Source organism: Sciurus vulgaris (assembly GCF_902686455.1).
Source record: "Sciurus vulgaris genome assembly, chromosome: 2".
In the NCBI taxonomy this organism is placed as follows: domain Eukaryota; kingdom Metazoa; phylum Chordata; class Mammalia; order Rodentia; family Sciuridae; genus Sciurus; species Sciurus vulgaris.
This window is the reverse complement of record NC_136462.1, coordinates 42366182-42382665: the sequence shown is the minus strand read 5'-3', so window position 1 is coordinate 42382665 and position 16484 is coordinate 42366182. Positions and strand designations below refer to the sequence as shown.

Below are 16484 nucleotides of genomic sequence, written 5' to 3'. Positions count from 1 at the left end.
TTGACCCTGTCAGTCACAAAAATTTAAAATTTTAAAGATTTGAAATGACTTATATTTTGAAACAATCTGAAGATGAATTTCTGTTATTTTTAGTTGATTTTTCCTAGTGTCTACTAGGCATGTAAAATGAGTAATTGAAAATGTTAATAAATGTGGAACAAACATTAATATAATTTTCTTTCTAGAAACAAAAATGAGAACATTATGTTTTCAGGACTATTTCACGTTAAGCATTGCTTGTCAAAAAGAAATATAGTTTTTGCCTTAATAGCCCTACTTTCTCTGGGTGGATCTTCTGAAATGTACTTTTGTTGAGGCAGGGAGAATGATAGTGTACTCTCACAGTCTACCCTTGTAGTTCATAATTTTTCTTGTAATGGCATTTTCTATAATTTCAGTCTATTTTTTTGCTGTTATTGACTGTTTATTAGTTTACTAGAATGTATATTCTTGCACCCATTGAACATTTGACTATGTTACATGACTATGCATTTGACAAAGTATGTGGCACAGTACTGAGGGTACCCAGCTAGCCAGGTAACTGTTTAGATTATATATTTGAGGAACTAATTGTCAGAAATAGCAACTTGACTAGTTTTTATAATTTGTTCTATTTAGACTGTCATCTGTTTGGATGCTTAATAGCTATTGACCTAGAAGAAATAGTTTTTTAAAAAAATGAATTTTATTTTTTATGAATTCTTTAAGTAACAGAAAAGTACAAACTCTATTGTGGTTATGCAAAACAAAATAATTAAAAAGTGTTAAACTGGGACTGGGAGTGTAGCTCAGAGGTACAGTGCTTGCTCTGGGATTCAGCCCTAGCTCTGTCCCACCCCCCAAAAAAAGTGTTAAATTGAGAAGTAAAAACAAAATATAGCTAATAATATTGAATAAAGGAGATAATTGATAGAAAGTAGAAAATTAATAAATTGGAAAAAAAAAACCCAGAAAACTTGAAATCCAAATTTCTTTAAAGTGATCCTTTCAGCAGAACTCTATGACATTTAATGTTTCTATCAAGAGAAATAGGTAGGATAGCAAAATAAGACATACACAGAGAAGTAGAATAATATTGTACAAAAATTTAAAAATGTTATTTCATACTAATAAGTGATAAAATTGTGAGATTTGGATAGTTAAATTATGATTACATTCCTTCATGTAATCCTAAATGTGGTGGTTCTCCAACATTTTGGTCTTAGTTATTTTTTGATCCTGGAGTTGAACCAAAGCCTCACACATGGTAGGCAAACACTGTACCACTGAGCTACACCAACAGCCCCTTTTAGTGTGTTTTATAATCTTAAAAATGTGAGGATCCCTAGGAACTTTTGGAGAACTTGCAGTTTTTTATCTGTTAATCTTTATGATATTTGCAGTTAAAATTGAGAAAATTTGAAAATATTTATTCATTAAAAATTATAAACCTATCACGTTAAGATTTCTAAAAAAGAGAAAAAGTAAAATATGTGAAGAACTAGAATAATTGCTATAATGAAAAATTTAAAATATTTTAATGAAATTATATTTTCCAAAATGAAACAATTGTGAGATGAGTAGCATGTTTTACATTTTTGCAAATCTCTAATATTTGGCTTAGGACAACTGGATTCTCATAACTGCTTATGTGGTGAATCTGTTGTTACATGTTGTTTGGGTTGAAATATATGAAGATCATCTGGCTTCTATAGATATGTAGTTGGAAGAGGGAGAAACATTTTAATAGCCTTTTCAGATAATTGTAGACATTGTTCTTTGACCTGCTTAGGTAAATATATATTTAATTCCTTTGACTTAAAGACATGACATAAGTAGTGCAAGCCCTGCAGTTCTGGAAATCAGAGTGTTAATTGATTTTGCCTTTCCTTTTCTGAGGTACAATCATAGTAATGGTCCCTATGGAGATGCATTCCTGCCTTGATTTAGTAGCAGTTTGTTCTCTTTTAAGTTCCCAAAGTCCTGAATGCCCCTGGTAGCCATGGAGTGTTCCTTTACCATTCGTACAATCGTTAGTTTTCTTTTTAGTGTTATTTCTGAAGGCCTGAATAATGTTAGAACACTTTTCTTGTAGTTTCTTGAACTTTTACTTTCCTTCCTTAGTCATATCCTTTATGGGGCCTTGTGCCTTTATCAAACTTGCATCTTAACATCCAGCACTTTGACCTTACATGCCCTTTTTAGCTATTCCGGGTCCAGATTTATTCATCAGTGGCAGAAATAGTGGGTATGAAAGAATAGAGTCTACATAGTTCAAAAACTTCCTTTGGTGTGGAGCATTTTGAGTATGATATGTTAACATTCACTGGCCTGGAGAGTACAGTATAATTTGTTGAGCTGTTTTTTGCCTGTTGCCTAAGAGATTATAGAGTTATTTTCTTTACTATTTCCACCACAATATATGAGCCCTTTTGCATAAAGTTAGTGTTATTCACTTTACATTCCCCACAAAGCCAAAGATATTGGTTTTGGATATGTTGAATTACTTCACAGAAAGCCTTAACTATTTTTAAAAGTTAGTCTATCTTAGTAACTTTAAATTCTGCAAGGAATGTAGTTGCTTTTCAAAGTTATGGCGAACAAAATGATTAAAAATCTTAAGGGAATATAAACAATTAAATATTTTTGATAAAATAAGAAAAAGGGGAAGGTCAAACATTCTGGCTTTTAAAAACAAATAAGGCGTAAAAATGTCTTCAGAATGGATAATGACTGATGATTTACACTTTTTTGCAAATTTTCCTGTGTTCCATAAAATATAAGATTTAATTTGACAAAATTCCTACTATGCTGGGAGGAAATCTGTTGCCAGATCAAATGAAATAGCAGTTATCAACTTTTTATTTTTTTGTATGACTGGTTTTCATGTGTATAACTTATATAGAAAAAAAATTTGACAACAAACACTAAAATCAACAGTAGTTTTTTTTTCTGTTAGAAGTGAGATACAGAACAGATAAATTAGAACTTTCATTTTTTTCTCTATATAATTTTATATTGTTTGAATTTTAAAAATATCCTTTTAAATATACAGTTAAAATCAGAAAATATCCAGTTAAAATCAAAAAGGGTGGGGCTGGGGCTCAGTGGTAGAACCTGTACTCAGTTTGCAGGAGGCCCTGGATTTGAACCCCATCTATTAAGCACCTGCTCTATCATTGAGCTACACCTTTAGTTCCTAAAGATTTTTTAGTTTATTTTTCTATATGACATATTTCCTTTTCTGATTTTTTTGGGGGTGCTGGGAATTGAATCCAGGGTCTTGTTAATGATAAGCACATACTTTAACAACTGAGCTATACAACCCACAACAGCACTGTTTATATTACCATGACTTAAGGCAGATTTTTATTTTTATTTGTTTTTGGTACCAGGGATTGAACCCAGAGGTGCTTAACCACAGAGCCACATCCCCAGTCCATTTTATATTTTATTTTGAGACCAGGTCTCATAAGTTGCTTAGGACCTTGCTAAGTTGCTGAGACTGGTTTTGAACTCATTATCCTCCTGCCTCAGCTTCCTGAGCTGCTGGGATTACAGGCTTGTACCACTAAGCCTGGCAAAGCAGATTTTTTATTTTTTTATGGTTGTAGGGAATAAACCCACAGCCTTACACATGCTAGACAAGTACTACCACTGAGCTGTTACATTCCCAGCCCGTTTTATTTTTTATTTTGAGGGTCTCATTAAGTGGCCTAGACTGGCCTCAAACTTGGCCATTCTACTGCATCAGCCTCAGGAATAGCTAGGAGTATCACCATGCTTTGTTTATGACAGATTTTTAAAAAGTTGAAATGTAGAGCTAATTTTGGAAACAAATATAATATGTCTACTATACAGTGTTACTTTAAGAAGTATTAAAATATTCTACATGTGTTCTAAATAAATGAACTATTAACTATGTCTAGACTCGAAGACCTTGAAATATGGAACTTTTTTGTGGTTCAGTACTTTTGGATATTTCACATGGCTTCCTGCTTATAAAGATCTTTAATTACTGTAATTATAAAAAATGCCTGTTCTCAACTTTTGTATTTGGGTTTAATTTCTTCAAACTATAGGTAATAATGGAGTGTTGACTCCTATATGTTCTAAAAAGTGGTTTTTCTGGATTTTTGTTGTTCTTGGTAATGATAGTTTTGATCTCTGAAATTTTTTCCTCCTATTTTCTGATGACACTATTAAGATAGAGATATACTAAGGTTAATGTTGATATTTTATTAATATCCTTAAAAATTCTTCCCCTTTTCACTCATTTTGCTTTCCATTAAGTTATATACATACTATGAAGAAATTAGCTTTTCCCTTATTCATTAGAATCTTTTTATTCCTCTGTCACATATTAATTTCTTTGTTCAGTAAAGTTTATTTAATACTTACCATGAGGCACTAAGGATAAAAATTATGCCTTCATGAAATATACATCCTAGTGGGGGAGACAGAAAACACAAAGAAATAAATAATTTCAAGTATTGCTTTTAAAAAGAGTCCTAACACACATGGATTTGGGTAAGATTACAGTTGGAGGATACAGTATTTGAATACTTATCAAGATGTATGAATATTTAAAAGTTATAATTTAAGCTATATCTTGGTCCAACCCAAGTTTGCCTGCTACATACTGAGTTCCCAGCAACCTACACCCTCAAGAATCAGAGGCTAAAGAAGCTGCTCTCTTTTGGTGTCCAGCTTTCTCTACTAAGGTAGTATGGATCTGTTGGACCAGGGCAGGGATAAATGGGTGATGCCTGGACACATCTAAAATAATATTTGAACTGATCCTACCAGTTCTTTAGGAATCTGGCTATAGAGTGGTTCACTTCTAGCTCCTTACTTTTCCAACTCAAGGAAGTTATAATCCCTTTCCAAAACTGTACTTCCCAAAAATAAAGGGTAGAGGGGATGCAGGTATCCTGGAGATCTCATTTGCCTAGTCATTCGCTTTGGTTTATTTAAGGTGTTCCAACTTCTAGTAAAGTTTATAAACAGCAGCTTTCTAGGATTTCTCATGGAAGAAGCTCTGATGATTTTCTCCTTCCCATACCTACTAGGGGACTCTAAATTCTTTTTCCTCTGGCTGGTGGGGCCTCATTCAGCTTGCACTTCTCTCTTGTAAATTAAACTTCTAAAAAACTTCTTTATAGGGCTGAAAATGAGAAATAAGTGCTTGTTGTATACAGAGCCTCTACTGGTAGAGTCTTTTCTTGCCCAGGTCTAAGAGTGAATAAGGTTGAGTATCCCTTATCTGACATGCTTGGAACCAGAAGTGTTTTGGATTTTGAATTGCTTTTGATTCTAGAATATTCACATATAGATGAGTCACCTTGGGGATGAGAATCAAGTCTAAACACAAAATTGATGTTTCATATATACCTTATACACATAACCTGAAGGCAGTATCATGATTTTTAATAATTTTGTGCATGAACAAAATTTTATGGTGTGGAATTTTGCACTTCTGGCATCATGCTGGTGCTCAATGGGTTTTGCAGTGCTTTAAATTTCAGATTTTTTAATTTGGGATGCTTAACCTTTATTGAATTGGGGATAGAAGTGACCATAAAGTCTTTCACTTGGCTCATTGACTTCTTGTTCTGCTGTTCTGAATCTTCTTAGCCTTTTATTCAATTTATTTTAATTTGTAAATTTCTTTAATTTGTAAAACTCATCTGGTATCTCTTGGGATATCTGTGTCTGAAAAGTAAGCTCCAAATGAAAGTGGACATTTTTCAAAAGGTTTGTTGATAACATTTTAAGTAGCAGTGAGTAGCTTTCATGTTTCCCTAATTCCTCTCCAAAAGGCAAACAATTCAGGCTTGTTGCAGATTTGAACATTGTCTTAAATGTTCTTTTATTTCTTTCCTTACAGCTGTGAAAGTTGTGTGGATTTACTGTTTGTGAGAGGAGCTGGAAACTGTCCTGAGTGTGGCACTCCACTTCGGAAGAGCAACTTCAGGGTACAGCTCTTTGAAGATCCCACTGTTGACAAGGAGGTTGAGATCCGGAAAAAAGTGCTAAAAATGTAAGTATTATTGTTGAAATGATTCAGCCAACAAAGAAGACTTTAACAGTTGTTTCACTTATTGTTATCATTATTTGATGATATAATTGTGAACAGATTGGCAAATGAATAACTAAATTCATCTATGTACTTGTTTTACAAAAGTTTATTATAGTCTTAGAAGTGAGTAATGTTATTTGTCTAACCTTTGTTAAAGAGCCTCTTGATTGATAGCTTCACTGTTTTACCCATTTGTCATTTATTCTTTAATTAATAACTATAGAGTGACTGCTATGTTCAGTATGTTTTGGATGTTAGGCAGTGGGTACAAAATGATGAGTAAAGTGTCTGTGAACCATGTCCTCATGAGGCTTATAGTGTAGTAGCATAGTGTAACCAAGAGATAGAAAATGATATAGGCCGAGTAATTATGTAATTTTAAATTGAGAAAAATGCTATAAAGTAGTAACTGCGTATTGATAGAGATCAATGATAAGAACTGAGGAGGTAACCTTTAAATTGAGGTTTGAAATCTATTAGAGAAACTCCTATGTTAGCTATGTTATGTATGTGTGTGTATGTTCTATAATATTGGTTATAATATTTGTATTTTATAGTATTTGTTAGTGGTTTGAATTTCTTTTTATATACCTTTTTATTATAAGGGATTTCATTGAGTTTGAAAAAAATTTTTAAAAAATGTGTGTTATTGAATTCAGGGCCTTGGGCATGCTAGGCACGTGCTCTATCACTGAGCTCAACCCATTGTTTAAATTCTTATTTTGGTAGTGTACTTTTCAACCCAGGTCACTATATTTAAGTGACATCTATGTAGGCCTCTAATCAGTAACACTTTGTTGATTTCCCTAACTGTTGTTTCGTTACTTACATTACTTCTAGGAGGTAGTCTCTTAGATTCTGATCTTTTATTGTGAATCCCTTACACTTTTGTAATTCTTCATATATATTTAAATAACTAAAGGTGTTTCTGATTTTGCATTTTTGTTTTGTTTTGTTTTTTGTATTGGGATGGAACCTAAGGACACTTTGTCACTGAGTTACATCCATAACCCTTTTTATTTTATTTTTGAGACAGTGTCTCACTAAGCTGCTTAGACTAAGTTGCTGAGATTGACCTCCAATTTTCAATCCGAGCTGCTGGGATTACAAACTACAGTGCCTGACTGATCTAGCATTCTTTAAGCTATAACTGTCAAGAGAAAAAAAATAGGAGTCTCTTGAATTAATTTTTAGTTTTCTGGGAATTAGTGAATCTATTTGTAACAAGTAAATTATTTCATAATTTCCAATGATACGCCTTATTTAAATTAATTTGCCAAGCCTTTTAGCTACTAATTTTTCTTTCCCTTAAGGCTTACAAGGATTTTGCCTATACCATTCTCTCCTGATTCTCCTTCTTCTGTATAGTCATAAGAATTTTAAGAACAGCATTCTTGGGGTAGGAGTATGGCTCAGAGGGTGAGTACTTGCCTGTCATGTGTAAGGCTCTGGGTTTGATTTCCAACACAGGGAGAAAGAGAACTTGGGAAGGAGAACAGCATTCTTGGTCTAGTTACAAACCTGGTATCCAGAAAACAGTGTTTCTTACAGTACACAATCATTTTCTATGTGTCATGTATGAATTAGGTAAGAACAAGCAAACTAGTTCTAAAATATTAAATGCAAATATATGTGACATGTTGATGTTTTTCTTGTCTTTAAGATACAATAAAAGGGAAGAAGATTTTCCTAGTCTAAGAGAATATAATGATTTCCTCGAAGAAGTGGAGGAAATTGGTATGTTTTAATTTGATGTGCTAGCCCCTGAGACCTTGTGCTTTTATCTTTTAGATGCTTAGGGGAATGTCTTACATAAAAATCTTTTAACAGGTTTTGTGATAACTGATGGTTACCTAATTAACTTTCTTGTCTACTTACATCATGTTTGTCATATTGAAGGCATACTTAAATAAAGGATATTCTTTAGTAGTTTATCTTAAAAAGAAACTATTAGTAGAGAAGAAAGACAATATCTATATGTGTCATTTGTATGTTAATAATAGTTTAAGCAAAAGGAAAGAATATTATGATTTTTTTGATAGGAATTTTAGTAACTATTCATGATAACTAAAGCCATATGTTGCTTATCATTATTTATGCTTCCATTGATACAATAGTTTGAAAATACTTCAAAGCTGTTGACTGTTGAAGTGGCATTCTTTTTTTTTTTTATTGTAAACAAATGGGATACATGTTGTTTCTCTGTTTGTACATGGCGTAAAGGCATACCATTTGTGTAATCATAAATTTACATAGAGTAATGTTGTTTGATTCATTCTGTTATTTTTTTTCCCTTCCCCCCACCCCTCCCACCCCTCTTTACCCTCTATACAGTACTTTCTTCCTCCATACTTGCCCCCCTCCCTAACCCTAACTCTAACCCTAACATTAACCCTTCCCTCCCCCCCTTTATGAGTCATCCTCCACTTATTAGCGATATCATTCTTCCTTTGGCTTTTTGAGATTGGCTTATCTCACTTAGCATGATATTCTCCAATTTCATCCATTTGCCTGCAAATGCCATAATTTTGTCATTCTTTATGGCTGAGTAATATTCCATTGTGTATATATACCACAGTTTCTTTATCCACTCATCAATTGAAGGGCATCTAGGTTGGTTCCATAGTCTGGCTATTGTGAATTGAGCAGCTATGAACATTGATGTGGCTGTATCTCTGTAGTATGCTGATTTAAGTCCTTTGGGTATAGGCCAAGGAGTGGGATAGCTGGGTCAAATGGAGGGTCCATTCCAAGTTTTCTAAGGAATCTCCACACTGCTTTCCAGAGTGGCTGCACTAATTTGCAGCCCCACCAGCAATGTATGAGTGTACCTTTCTTCCCACATCCTCGCCAACACCTGTTGCTTGTATTTTTGATAATCGCCATTCTAATTGGGGTGAGATGGAATCTTAGGGTGGTTTTGATTTGCATTTCTCTTATTACTAGAGATGTTGAACATTTTTTCATATGTTTATTGATTGCTTGTACATCTTCTTCTGTGAAGTGTCTGTCATTTCCTTAGCCCATTTGTCGATTGGATTATTGTATTGTTGGTGTAGAGTTTTTTGAGTTCTTTATAGATTCTGGAGATTAGTGCTCTATCTGAAGTATGATTGGCAAAGATATTCTCCCACTCTGTAGGCTCTTTCTTCACATTTCTGATAGTTTCCTTTGCTGAGAGAAAGCTTTTAGTTTGAATCTATCCCAGTTATTGATTCTTGCTTTTATTTCTTGTTCTATGGGAGTCCTGTTGAGGAAGTCTGGTCCTAGGCCGACATGTTGAAGATCGGGACCTACTTTTTCTTCTATAATCTGCAGAGTCCTCTGGTCTGATTCCAAGGTCCTTGATCCATTTTGAGTTGAGTTTTGTGCAGGGTGAGAGATATGGGTTTAGTTTCATTCTGTTGCATATGGATTTCCAATTCTCCCAGCACCATTTGTTGAAGAGGCTATCTTTTCCTCCATTGGCATATTTTGGCGCCTTTGTCTAGTATTAGAAAGTTGTATTTATTTGGGTTTGTGTCCGTGTCCTCTATTCTGTACCATTGATCTACCTTTCTATTTTGGTACCAGTACCATGCCGTCTTGTTACTATTGCTTTGTAATAAAGTTGAAGTTCGGGTATTGCGATACCCCCTGCTTCATTTTTCCTGCGAAGGATTGCTTTAGCTATTCTGGGTTTCTTATTCTTCCAGATGAATTCATGATTGCTTCTCTATTTCTGTAAGGTACATCATTGGGATTTTAATTGGGATTGCATTGAATCTAAATAGCACTTTTGGTAGTATGGCCATTTTGACAATATTAATTCTTCCTATCCATGAACATGGGAGATCTTTCCATCTTCTAAGGTTTTCTTTAATATCTTTCTTTAGTGTTCTGTAGTTTCTCATTGTAGAGGTCTTTCACCTCTTTTGTGAGATTGATTCCCAAGTATTTATTTTTTTCGATGCTATGGTGAATGGGGTAGTTTTCCTAATTTCTCTTTCTGAGGATTCATCACTTATGTATAAAAATGCAATTGGATTTATGAGCATTGATCTTGTAACCTGCCACTTTACTGAATTCACTTATTGAGTTCTAACAGTTTTCTGTGGAATTTCCTGGTTCCTCTAAGTAGATAATCATATCATCCGCAAATAGGGATAGTTTGAGTTGAAGTGGCATTCTTTATACAGTGTTGGGGAATCAGAGGTTTGAGTAATCTTAGTGCCTTTCTTGCTGATTTGATTATCAAAGAATGCTTTTGTAAAAAAGAGTATTATTTCTGTTTTCTTAAATGAAATTTTGGAGAAGTTATATTCTCTAGTTTGGAAATTATATTGATTCAAAAATTAATGTTTTTTAAAAAAGTATCCATAATTATTATAAAGTATAGGTTAGGAAATAACACAAAGGTTGTAGGCTGTGAAAATTAAAGTGAGATTATGAGTCAGTTATTTTTTTTATTCACGAAAACTTGATAGCCAAATATAATCTGTCTTTATTATTAAAATATGATAATTATAAAATTTGTTATTTATTAAAATATTTTTAGTCATAGATGGACTCAGTGCCTTTATTTATTTATGTGGTGCTGAAACTCGAACCCAGTGCCTCACACGTGCTAGGCAAGTGTTGTACCACTGAGCCATATCCCCAGACCAAAAATCCATTATTCTTCAGAAGGTTTATATATGTTGAATTTTTAGAAAATTTACATTTCTGAGGAATGAGTATTCTAATTCTCTTAATTTCTTTTCTGATAAAATCCATAAGATCTTTTTGTTTCAGTCATTATCAGAACTTAGTAAAAGGTCTAAGTTCATTTGTTATGCCAGAACAGAAGCATATACGGAATGTGATGTAGGTATCTTTTAGTGCCTTAGAGCACTTTTTCATTCTAATTATGCTCAGTTTGTATATAATCTTAGCAACCATGAGTCACTATGGATTTTAATTGAGAAGATGATAGATTTGGGAGTGCAAAGCAAAGCGGAAAAGTTAGGATATGGACTGAGAAGATAAGCCTAAAAGAAATCTGGAAGAACAGGGCAAGTATGTAGAGATCTGGTTATACATAGATATTAAGTGTAGGACAAGCAGTTGGATAGCAATCAGTACAAAACCCAGTTTACATATATATTCTGCAGGCAATATGATGGGTCAAAAGTCTGTCAAGCAACAGAGGGGAATGAGATTATAGATGTTGTAGGGCAAGTTTAATACATATTTACAGTTCCAACCTTGTAGTTAGAAACCGATGGACATAGAAGGTAGGGATAAGGGATAAGGTTCTTGAGCCATGATTAAAAAAATACATTTTGCTCTGAGGTGAATTAGTCTGAAGATATGGACCAGCCAGGGACCATGAGTAAAAAGAAGTGGGAACTAGGATCAACAGTCCAGAGCAAGTCAGGATGTTCGTGATTTGCAATATGTAATACTTTCTTTACCAGAAGGGGGAACTATGACTTAGAACATTTAATTTGAAAATGATTATGCTATTATGTATATTTCATGAAGTACTGTCTTCATTTTAAAGTATTTGGAAATTCTTTTAACCAACCTCTGCTCAATTATCTCATTAACTGACATTCCCCTGTCCTTCCATAAAATGTACTGACTAAGGTCCTAAGCATAATGAATACATGATAAATGCTGTCCATCAGAAGCTGACCTCAAGTCACCACTGTATTTCTCTCACCAGTTTAGTTACAGATCAAGAGTTACTTGTATCATTAACCAAACCTCCTTATGCCAATTGTATTTATTTTTACAGTTATGTTAATTAATTAAGTATATGCAAGGTTGGGAAAAATTACAAAACTATGGGATTTTGCTTCTCATGTTCTCAATTACTTTTTTAAAAAATGGAAACTCCCAGCAATGTAAATGACAATTATTGTTTATATAAGAAAGAAGGCAAACTCCAATTAATGACTAGACTTTGGCTGTTTGTCATTAAATTAGAGAATGATTTTATTCTTACAGTAAGTGTTAACATGTAGTTTTAGTTAAGATAAAGTATGTGGGGAGAGAAAGAGAAAGGGATAGAGATAGATATGGGGGTAAGGACAGAGGGAGGGGGAGAATGAGCGATTATAAATGTGTGTATGATTAATAGACTATGTGAAGAAATCAACTACAAATTCTGATGTTGGTTAAAGAGTGCTTCAACTATTATTTGAAGATACTAATTTTTGGGACCTAGCCTCATGGATTTAGTTTATTTTCTGAACTTAGCTCACTTTAGCAAACATTTATTATTTTCTGTGAACTTCTTTACTGCTGGAAATATCTTTTTTCTTCATTAAGCTCAGACTTTAAATGGGAAGATAATTATGTAAATGTATAACTATAATGTGACAAATCTTATAAATATTTATAACTTACTGTGGGAATACAGATAAGAAAGCAGTTAATACAGCGTTAGTAAACAGAGGTATATTTGGTGAAATTCAGAGACATGATAACATTTGAATTTGGTCTTAAAAAATTAAGAGGAACTGGGAGGAAAGGAAATTGGAAAGGATGGTTAAACGGTATAGGAGTGAAGTTGAATAGGAGGAATGACTGTTAATGTTTTATAGTATGTTGGGGTGGATAACAGTGGTGGATAATAATTGTGTACTTAAAATAGCTAGTAGAGAGGACTTAGAATGTTCCCAACACAAAGAAATGATAAATATTTTGAGGTTGATGAATCATTACTGTGTAATGATCTAAACATTATACAGTAGGCATACTATATATGTGTATTGAAATATTATAATGTCCTCCATAAATATGTGTAGTTATTATGTGTACTTTGCAAATCAATGAAAAAGATGAATAGTTTACCATGTAGAAAGGCAATGGAAGAACATTTGTAGTCAAAGAAAAAGGCACAGAGACAGAAAGGTATGTAAAATGGTGAAGGATGAGCAAGGAGTCTGTTACAGGTAGATAGAACACAGGTTATGAGAAAGGTTGAGGCTTGTAAAACAAACAGCATCTGGGTTTAGACAACCAAAGCAAAAATAGACAAATGGGATTCAACCGATGAAAAACCTTCTGTATGAGCAAAGGAAACAATTAACAGAGTGAAGAAATCCAGAGTAGGAGAATATATTTGTTAATTTGATAAGGAGATAATTTCTAAGATGTAAGGAATTAGAATAACTCAACAGTAAGAAAGCAAATAATTAAAAAGTGGGCTAAGGTCTTAAATAGACATTTCTTGAAAGAAGACATAGAGACAACCAGCAGATTTATGGAATGATATTCAATATCACTAATATCATTATCAGGGAAATGCAGATCAATGAGATATCACCACACCTCTAGTATCAAAAAAATGAATGATAAGTATTAGTGAGGATGTGAAGATAAATGAATCCTGTACACTGCTAAGAATATAGATTAGTACAACCATTATATACATTGCTGATAAGAATATAAATTAGTACAACCATTTATGGAGAACAGTATGAATATTCCTCAAAAAATTAAACAGAATTATTATGTGGTGTAATTTTCTTTTGGTTATTGAAAATAATTCAATCCAAAAGAATTGAAATTGATATGTTGAAGAGCTCTGTGTGCATCCCCATGTTTATTACAGCAATATTCATAATAGCCATGATAGGAAATCAACCTAAATGTGTATTATTCTATGAATGATTTAAGTGTGGTATGTATGTCTTATGGAATACTATTCAGACTTAGAAGAAAATCCTGTTGTTTATGGCAAGAATGAATCAGGAGGATATTGTGCTAAGTGAAATAAGTCAGGCACAGGAAGAAAAATAAAGCATGATCTCACTTAAATGTGGAATCTAAAAGTTACAGAAGTAGACAGTAGAATGGTTGTTTTCCCATGAGTTAGGGGTAAGTGGGTGGGTGTTGACCAAATTTCAGACAGACAGGCAGTATAAATTTTTGAGACCTATTGCATAGCATGGTGATTATAGTTAATATGTTGTATATTTCAAAATTGCTAAAATAATTTTAAATCTTCTCATTACAAAAAAATATTAGGTGATAGATATGTTAGTTGACTTCATATAATAGCCCATTTATATATGTGTATATGTATAAACATATTATACATCTATGTACATATATAAATGTTATACCCCACAGATATATATATATAGTTGTGGACAATTAAAATAAAAATTACAAAAATGGAGAAGTTTGTAAATTTGACTGTTAGGTTAACCCATTAAGTTCCAAGCTTTTAGTTCTGCAAATATTTCAATGAAATTGACACAAGTGCATTAAAATAGGTTGGAAATCATAATCTAGAGCTTATAGATTATATTAATAAATGTTAAACTTATATTTCTATTGTATATATTACATAATCATATTAGCTCTTATATTCTGTATTCAAATTTTTATATGTCTTACACATCTGGGACAATGAGACAAAATGGGATTTTAATCTGGGGCTAGTAGTGAGCCCAAGAAATTTTTTATGGACCATTTCAGTAATTTGGATAAAAAATGAGATTTTAAACTAAAAAATAATGGAGGATGGGTGATAGACAAAGACTATTTTAGAAACAGAATATTCAAAATACTGATATAATGTAGGAAATGAATTAAAAAGATTAGACAAGATGAAATATTTTGACTTTGAAAGTTTATAGATTAATCAAGATAATAAAAGCTGGAGAATAGGGAGTATTTTTTACTGTTTTGTTTTTGGATAGCAAGTGTGCAGAAATGAAGAATGAGGTAAAGCCTTTAGTTGTAGACCTTTTAAGTTTTATTTTAATTGTGTGGTTTTGTTCTGATTGTTATATAAATAAAACTTCCTTCTAAAAATCTTGGTTGAGTGGCTGTTTTATTCATACTTTTAAAGATGATTAGTTGATGTTTGTGACTTCTGTGTTGACTATTAAAGTATAAAATGTTAATTTAATGGCTACCTATTAAGTTCCAGACTGAGCTGTACATACCTTATATAATTTTTGCAACTCTAAGAGAAAGGCATTTTTTTAGCCAAATTTTGCGTATAGAGAACAAGTACAGAGAGCCTGCTGGTAAATAATGGAGCCAAATTTTAAGAACAGGTTTTTCTCACAAGTCCATAAAAATACTTGGTAGGCTAAAAGGAGTAGTGAGTAGTCTGAGTCTAGAACATGAGGTGCTGTTGATTTGTCAGAGATGAGAGAAAACAAAGTTGGTTGGAACCATATTTTAAAGGATATTAAAGAAATTTAACCTTGATCTTATAGAAGGGTGATATTGAGAATTTTTAAGTCTGGTGTGAGAAGATTAAAATTAGTGGGGTAGCTCATTAGGGTTAGAAGACTCATTAATTGGGATGAAATAATTTCATTATATAAATTTTATTATGAATCTTTTGAACATCATACCATAAAAATTTGAAACTTACAATTTTGAATAATGGCTTAAATTTTACAGTAGAATGGGCACATATGAAAATGAATTTTCTTATGGTATTAACAATAGACTGTCCCCACCACCTCGCTCACTGAGGTTGTGACAGTTATACATAAAAGTTCTTGTTCCTTTTGGCTCCAGGGATTATCTCAAAGATTTGTTCTTAGTTCCATAATAAATAGGTTATTCTTTTGGTGAGGACAATACTTATTATAGAAGGGTGAGAAAGCCCTAAGGCCTTCAATTATAAATTCTGGATGTCAAAAAAAGACTTTAAAATTGTACTTAAATAACATTAAATCTTTCAGCAGATACAGTAGGTTTTTTGTTTGCTTTTAATACTTGACTAAAGATAGGTCAACATCTGAGGTAAACCATTAAGTAGATAAAGGGTCAAATAATTGTTATAGAAAATTAGCCTCTATTCCTTTTTCTTCAAGGCTCTTTATTATACCAACTTGATTCATTGTGATATGAATAAGTTCTACTTCATCTAAAAAGTTTTTAAGATAGTAATTCACTTTTGTGGTTCTTTTCTTACTTTTTAAAGGAAGAGGTTTGTATTATCTAGAAATCATAATTTTGCCATTACCTTTGTTTTTTAAGTGAAAAAATAAACTTTAGCTACATTACTTTTATTGGAATGAATCATATAACATTTTTAATAGGCATAAAATAAGTTATATCTAAACATATAATTTTCACTTGGTATTAATGTTTACTTATTTCTGAGATTTAATGGAAAGTTTAAATCAATAGTAAATTATGTAGCCTACCAAAAAATAATGTTTTTTGTTTTTTGTTTTAAGTTACTCAGCATTCTAATAAAGTTTTACTCTACTAGAGTAATAATAGAAGGTAATCCATTCATCTTTACTTTTCACTAGCTTAATACCTTAAGAAACCAAGATTACTTCTTTCTGTAGTTTTGAATCTTCTCTTTGCTGTTCAGATTTGTAATTATAAAGGTTATTAAATTAATATATAATTATAAAAGTAATTAAATGTTTATACTAATTTATTTTTATTCTTCTAATAATTCCAA

General features: G+C 32.4%; 1 protein-coding gene across 1 annotated transcript in view; it reads left to right on the top strand.

The window, feature by feature from the left end:
- The window catches only part of MNAT1 (MNAT1 component of CDK activating kinase), a 240167-nt gene that overhangs the window by 49166 nt on the left and 174517 nt on the right, over nt 1-16484 (top strand). Inside the window, exons 2-3 of the mRNA XM_079125841.1 lie at nt 5870-6022; nt 7725-7798. Of these exons, the coding sequence (XP_078981967.1) occupies nt 5870-6022; nt 7725-7798 (227 nt within the window). The remainder of the gene's footprint in view (nt 1-5869; nt 6023-7724; nt 7799-16484) is intronic.